We start from the raw sequence: 7274 nt of genomic DNA, 5'->3' as shown, positions 1-7274 counted from the left end.
AGGAGGGCCTGGCAGTCCAGGGCCTTGCTGGGTGTCTTTCCCAGGAGGGCTCTGCCTGCAGCTTTTCTCCAGGGCTGTCTGCTTTTCCGGTAGGTTCTGCTTCAGACGAGCCCCTATCACGTGGACTCGCTGCTGCAGCTCAGCGACGCCTGCCGCTTTCAGGAGGATCAGGAGATGGCCCGAGACCTCGTAGGTAAGACAGCTCGTTCGTGGGAGCGGCACAAGCCGACAGGCACACGTGTTTTATGAGATGACGGGATACAGACGAACTTGGCAAGAGGTTTATAAAATAGCAGCTTTGCTGAGACATAATTCGCACACCGTGAGACTCACCCGTTTAAAGTATACGAGTCACCGGTTTTCAGTTCGTGCCAGAGTTGCACAGCTATCGCCACAGTTGGTTTCAGATTATTTTCATTACCCATAAGAGACACCCCCGCCCCCAGAACCACTGATCTACTTCCTGCCTCTGTGGATTTGCCTGCTCTGGACATGTCGTGTGAACGCGGTGATACGCTACGCGGCCCTCTGTGGCTGGCTTCTTCCACCACCGTGTTTCCAAGGCTCACCCTCTTAGCCTGCGTCAGACCTTCGTTCCTTCCGATGGCTGAATGACAGTCCACCGTGCGGATAGACCACATTTTGTGTATCTGTCCTCAGTTGATGGACGTCTCAGGGCCGTTTCCACTTTTTGGCTGTTGTGGGCGGTGCTGCTGTGAACACGGCTATGCAGATTTTGCGTGGACGCGTGTTTGCGTCACATGCCTAGACTCCCAGTGCTACCAGGACACGGTGTCGGTCAGACGTCCTGGTGTTTAAGACGTTTCCCTCCGAGGCTCACAGGTTCTGTGGTTGACGTAAACCCAGAGAGGCACTGGGGTCACCCGAGAGGTCCGTGCCCTCTCAGTGTCCAGAAGCCTAGTTATGTGAGTTCCTTCCAGGCCTTTCCTCATTGCTAGTCATCTAGCAACATCTAGAGGAGGGGTCGCACTACTGTGCGCAGCCGTGACACCCCCCACCCCCGTGTCCCTGTGCTGCAGAGAGAGCCCTGTACAGCATGGAGTGCGCGTTCCACCCCTTGTTCAGTCTCACCAGCGGGGCGTGCCGGCTGGATTACCGCAGACCTGAGAACAGGTGAGTGGGGCCCACCGTGGGACTGACGCCTGAGGGAGCAGCTTGTGCCAGTGGGGCTCACCTCCCCCTGTCCTGGGCATCAGGGGCCCCACCAGTGGCTGCCACAGCGTCGTAGGTGGCACACGACTGTCCCTGAGGGTGGACCGGGGCCCTGCGGGTCCAGGACTACTCGAAAGTACCTGCTCAAGACAGAGCTTAAAAGCAGGGGCTGGGTTTGAGTTTGCCCACGTGAGAAGTCGCCACCCTGGGATCCTCGCTGCATTTGCCTGCGTGTCTGGGTGAAGGGCTGTATCCCTGGCAAGTTTATAACATCTTGGGTGCTTTGCAGGTGTGTGTCCTGATTCTTCAGTGAGCAGCTCAGATTCCGCCTGATCCTGTTCCCCAGGTTGAGTGCTCACGTGTGGCACATGCTTCTTTCAGACACTGTCCCTGCAGCCAGCTCTGTGGCCCCAGCCCTCCCCGGTCAGACCGGGACGGCTGCAGCACCTCCCTCCTGGCCCTCCCGCGGGCTTGCCCCTCGGCCTGCGCTGCGGGGACCTGTGCGTGTGGACCCGCCCTCTGCCCGTGTGTCTTCCTCGCCACCCTGTATCTGGCGCCCTGTTACGCACCAGCCTCCCACTCCTGCAGGAGGTGGATCGAGTGCTCGTAGTTCCAGGCCCGCGAGGCCAGGTGGTCCACAGGCAGCAGCGTGCACGGGGGCTCCTCATGCCTTTGCGTTCTCTAGCTGCTGTTGACTGTCCCCAGTGTGGGACACTCCCTCTCCTCAAGGCCGTCCCAGGGCGCCGAGGCTCATGGACCCTGCTGCACAGATCTCACGGCGTGCCGGGTCTGGCTTCTCTCCACCATTTTCCTTTGTGCTAGTTTTATCTCTTCCTATTAAGTTCATAGTTCTTTGAAATAGTTTTTAAATATTAATATTTTCATGCATGAAAGGGACACAGGGCTGTTTCTTGGTAAAGATGCCCGTCCACCAGCTGACTAAAGTCATGGGACTTCATGCATCCAATAGGAGAACTGTTAACTGTTGAAATTTAAGGATAAACTAAGATCATAATTATAATGGGAGATTTTAACTCTCTTCCCTTAAATGATAAATAGTAAACAAAAAACATGATAAGGGCCAAGCGTGGTGGCTCACACCTGTAATCCTAACACTTTGGGAGGCTGAGGCAGGTAGATTGCTGGAGGCCAGGAGTTCAAGACCAGCCTGAGCAAGAGTGAGACCCGGTCTCTACAAAAAAATAGAAAAAGTAGCTGGGTGTGGTGGTGCCTGTGGTCCCAGCTACTCGGGAGGATGAGGCAGGAGGATCACTTGAGCTGGGACTTTGAGGCTGCTGTGAGCTGTGATGATGCCACTGCACTCCAGCCTGGGCTACAGAGTGAGACTGTCTGAGAAAAAATAAAGAAATATTTCAAATAAGCTTGATTTTCAACGTACAAATAAGTTTACAACTTCGTAAACAGCAAGTAGAGCACACACCTTCAGACACGTGGGGAGCGTTCACAGGTGTCCCCTGCACCAGGCCATGTAGGAAATGCCAACAAAACCCAGAGTCAGAGGGCAGGCTGGGGAGGGTGCCGCGCACAGCTTTCTGCTTCACTCTGACCACATGGAACTTCTTCCTACCCAGGAGCTTCTACCTGGCCCTCTACAAGCAGATGAGCTTCCTGGAGAAACGAGGCTGCCCGCGCACGGCGCTGGAGTACTGCAAGCTCATTCTGAGGTGAGTGTCTGCCGGGGCGCCCAGCCGCCTGTCCTCGCTGCAGTGGCCGCAGATCCCCAGACATCTGTGCTGCCCACTCCGGACCGTGACGGCGTCTCCTCTGCCCCCCTTTGCTCTGTTCACGGCGGTGCCTCTGGAAGCCTCGAGCCGGATGAGGACCCCCTGTGCATGCTGCTGCTTGTGGACCACCTGGCCTTGCGGGCCCGGAACTACGAGTACTTGATCCGCCTCTTCCAGGAGTGGGAGGTAGGTGCGAGTCGCGCTGTCACTCGGAGGGACGTCTGTTTCTTCTGTTTCTTCGCCTCTCTTGGTCTGGCATCCTGTGTGCCGGAACGGTGAGGGTTGGGCGCAGAACCAGGTCCTCCTGCCTTTGAGTCTCTCTCTCCACCTTGCTGAGCGGGATGCGTCCTCCCTAGCGGGGCACAGCAGCCCAGGAGAAGAGCCCTCGGGCGTGCACAGAAGCGTGCGTGCAGGGACGGTGGTGCTACGAGTGAACGAGGGGCAAGACCCCAGAGTCATCGTGGGCCGTACAGGAAGATGCAGGCAGGAGGTCGGGGAAGGTCGTGGGCTGACATGGGACCCCAGCAAGTGCCCTGGAAGGGCAGGCCCATGTTTTGAGTGTGGGGTGTCTGCACCCCAGAAGTGCTGAACCGACAGACACGTATTCGTGACCAATGACATACGCCACGTCAGATTCGTGTGTCAGTGCGCAATTGAAGACCTGGGGCCTCCTTGGGCCCAGACACCTGGTCCAGGTGCTCGGAGTGCTGAGGCCCACGTCAGGTTCTGACTCACCACGAGAAACGAACGTAAACTGCCTTGGATGACTTTTACGTTGATACATGTTGGAGTGATAATTGAGGTGTCCTGGCTTAAATACAGCGTATTAAGATCAATTTCACCTGTTTTTAATGCAGCTACTAGAAAGTTTAAACTGCCACCTGGGCTCCTGCGGGGAGCGCTTGTCCGGAAGGACACGTCGGACCCTGGAATGCCAACCTCCAGCAGGGCCGGGCGGAGGAGGGGGACAGCTTTTGACTTCCTCTTTCTGTGCTTGAATTTTTCCATAGCACATGTTCACGTGTGATGAAAAATAGGTAAATCATTTTGAGTTATGCGTTTGGCAGGGTTGGCCAGGAAGTCTCACCTGCAGTGATGTAGTTCGGAGAGACACTCGGAGAGCAGGAGCGGCGGAGATTCAAGCGTGCCAAGGAGTTCTCTGTTGCTGGGAGGGAGGGAGTCGGGGCTGGCACGTCAGGGCAGCTCTGGGCGCCGGGAGCAGCCCTGGCAGATGGGTAGCGAGAAAATGGGGGCTTCAGTCCTAACACCACAAGGAACCGAGTTCTGCCCGCAGCAGGAAAGAATCTGGAAGAGGACCCAAAGTGCCAGGCAAGAATGCAGGCAGCCGACAGCCTGACTTAAGCCGGAGTGGAAAACCCAGCCACGTCCTGACAGACTCCTGACGCATAAAACTGTAGCACGTGTTTTACAAACTGAAGGTTGTGACGACCCCGCCCTGAGCAGGCCGACGGCACGTGCCCGGGTCGCCTTCTGCGTCTGCGAGGCTGCCTGCGCTCCGCTGTGCGACGGGCCACGTTCTCCTTACCTGTTCGTTGCCGAGGACGTTTCGTTGCTTCCGCCTCTTGGCTCCTGGGAATGATGCTGCAGGGGACGGAGCCTGCAGACGCCTCTTTATTTCATTTTTCGGTGACTTTTTCCCTGTGGTTACAACGTGCATCTTCGGCTCACCACAGTGTAACTCAAATAACGTCTCCCTGCTTCACACGTGAAGGAGGGACCTTACGACTATAAAAAAAAGAAGAAAAAGAAAATACCCGGAACTCCTGAGAACATACTTGGGGGGAGACCTCAGCGAGTCCCCCAGACTGAGGCTGCAGGAAAAGTTTTGATGGTTTGTAGGTTGCAGAGCTCCATGAAGACCATGATCCCATTTTAATGGAAGAAAACGCAGAGTCCCGCGTCTGTTACGCCCCTGTGTGGGCAGAGGCGGGAAGAGCGCTGGAAAGTGGTCGCGGACAGCTCTCCTGCTGGGGGTTGCTCGGGGCAGCTGCTGTACTCGTCCCATCCCGTGTCCTTCTGCCTTTTCTGCACGTGGAAAATCCCCCAGCTGGAGGCTCAAGTTATCTTTATACTAAGTTAAAGAGATGCCTGCAAAACGCATCTGCTCGCTGGAGCGCAGCTCGTGACGCCAGCGTCTGTGAACTTCACGTGTTTGTCTCCATGACCCTGAGGCCCCAAACTCTGTCTGTTCACCCCTTGTAGGGTCATCGAAACCTGTCTCAGCTCCCAAATTTCGCCTTCTCCGTTCCATTGGCGTATTTTCTGCTGAGTCAACAAACAGACCTCCCCGAGCAGGAGCTCGGCTCTGCCAGGGAAAAGGCCTCTCTCTTGATCCGACAGGCTCTCACCATGTTCCCTGGAGGTAGGTGCTGCATCTCCTGGAGGTAGGCAGCCCCTGGCAGCTCGTCTTCCTGGTGGCGGAGGCCGGGTCCCAGCCCTCCTGCACTTACAGAAAGGTGCATTCTCCAGTAAGCCCTAAAAACATGCCACAGCTAGAGTTTGGAAGCTGATCCACCCATCTCCGTGAGCCCACTGCGTGCCAGGCCCGACTCCGCCACAGGAGAGGGACAAACACTCCTGCCCCGGGGGCTGCGTCCTAGGGCGGGGAGACAGGGTTGGCTGGAAGATGCGATGTGTTAGACGGTGTTCAACGTGTCAGGTGATCTCTGGGGAGGGGAGAGCGCGGGGAGGTGTCTACAAGGTGCTGGGGCACATCACGGAGGACGTCGTAAAGGAGCACAACACCCAGGACAGGGCCGTGCTCCGTGCCACCGGGGCGGGGAGAGAGGCCCACGTGGCTCAGTGGCTCTGGGTGGACTCTGCATCCTCAGCTGCCCCCGAGCCCGACTGTGCGTCTCCACGCGCCTGCATCCGCACCCAGGGCAGGCTCGGCAAGGCTGCTGCCGGTCGGGTCAGGGAGGTCGGCCCTTCCCAAAAACATGGGTGAAAGCCCTCTCCAGACAAGGCTCCCTTGACGGTCCCTGGGTGTGTGGGTGAGCGTCGCTTGCACGCAGCTGGTGTGTGCACGCTGCGTGACCATGTGTCTTCTGTTAGAAAGTCCTGGAGTCAGCACTGCTTCATTGGAGGCCCCCAGCGTGGGGCTGGGCCACCCCAGCATGGCAGAGCTGTCCACCAGCAGGGCCTTGCCGGGGTCCCGCCCGCTGACCCAAGAGGCTCATCTCCTTTGTCTAAGAAGCTGCCTCCGTCCCCTGGGGTCGAATGTAGCTGGCGTGTCCTCTGTCCCCTTGGAGCGGCGGTGTGGCACGGGCTTGTCCGGGCCCTGCGTGAGCACAGCAGGGCTGCCCCGGCTGCTCTCAGAGTGGCAGTCACCCAGCAGGCAGGCTGTCCAGGGAAGCCACAGTCACTCAGCCAGAGAGCGCTGCACGCAGGGTGGGCTGAGGCAGGCTCTGCCCCAGGGGACGGGGCACCCAGGGCCCATGCCTCAGCGGGTCGGCCGCTGCCCCCACCAGTCTGCTGTGGGGTCTGGTCTTTATGATCGAATCAGCTACCTGCGTGTGCTTGGAGGGTCCCGGGTGGGTCTCCCTTGGAGGCAGAAGTGGATGCCGGGAGGGACATCCACCCGCATGGTCACAGCTCCTCAGGGCCCTGGGAGCTGCAGACCCTGGTGCCCCGGGTGGCAACAGCTAGGAACGCTGGTCGCAAACTCGGACCCCCTGGCTTTCTACTCCTGCACTTTGCAAACACCAAGCTGCGTCTGGGACGGGACCTCAGCCCTGGGGCTGGGAGTGGCCGGGGCAAGGTGCTCAAAGGGCCCTGACCGGAGCCTTTGCCCCCCCCAGTCCTCATGCCCCTGCTGGAGTACTGCAGCGTGCGGCCCGATGCCACTGTCGCCAGCCACCGCTTCTTTGGACCCAATGCCGAGATCAGGTAAGAGCACAAGGGCCTGGGTGTGGGTGCCAGGCACAGGCGCCCCGGTCCCTGTCCTCGGAGTCAGCGGGGCTCTGGCTGCCCTCAGCACTGCTGCCCCGGGTGAGCACAGGCTGAGACGGTGACCTTGGGGACGCAGAGCTCCTGGGGGAGCTGGGGCTGTTGTCCCACCAGGGAAGGCTCTGGAGCCCCCGACCAAGTGGAGACACCCTCCCCTCTGCGAGGGGGCCCAGTGAGCAGCGTCCAGCTTAAAAATGAGGCTCACCTAGGTGCTTCCTGATGGGGGCAGTTGGGGGCGTCGGCAGCCCTGGGGGCGCACAGTGCCGGGCGGGGAGATGGGGCTTCCCGGTTTCTGTGTGGCACATGTCGCTCGGTGCCTTTTACAAATTGTTACTAAAAGTAAAGAGGCTGGGCGCGGTGGCTCACGCCTGTAATCCTAGCACTCTG

At 58.7% G+C, this 7274-nt stretch overlaps 1 protein-coding gene across 1 annotated transcript in view; it reads left to right on the top strand.

The window, feature by feature from the left end:
* Positions 1 to 7274, top strand: part of TCF25 (transcription factor 25 (basic helix-loop-helix)) — a 34019-nt gene that overhangs the window by 20473 nt on the left and 6272 nt on the right. The window contains exons 6-11 of the mRNA XM_012657158.1: positions 94 to 193; positions 1041 to 1134; positions 2766 to 2858; positions 2999 to 3104; positions 5142 to 5301; positions 6740 to 6827. Of these exons, the coding sequence (XP_012512612.1) occupies positions 94 to 193; positions 1041 to 1134; positions 2766 to 2858; positions 2999 to 3104; positions 5142 to 5301; positions 6740 to 6827 (641 nt within the window). The remainder of the gene's footprint in view (positions 1 to 93; positions 194 to 1040; positions 1135 to 2765; positions 2859 to 2998; positions 3105 to 5141; positions 5302 to 6739; positions 6828 to 7274) is intronic.

The sequence above is a fragment of the Propithecus coquereli genome, unplaced genomic scaffold (genome assembly GCF_000956105.1).
Source record: "Propithecus coquereli isolate 6110/MARCELLA unplaced genomic scaffold, Pcoq_1.0 Scaffold531, whole genome shotgun sequence".
NCBI classification, from domain to species: Eukaryota; Metazoa; Chordata; class Mammalia; order Primates; family Indriidae; genus Propithecus; species Propithecus coquereli.
This window is presented reverse-complemented; position numbering and strand designations above follow the sequence as displayed.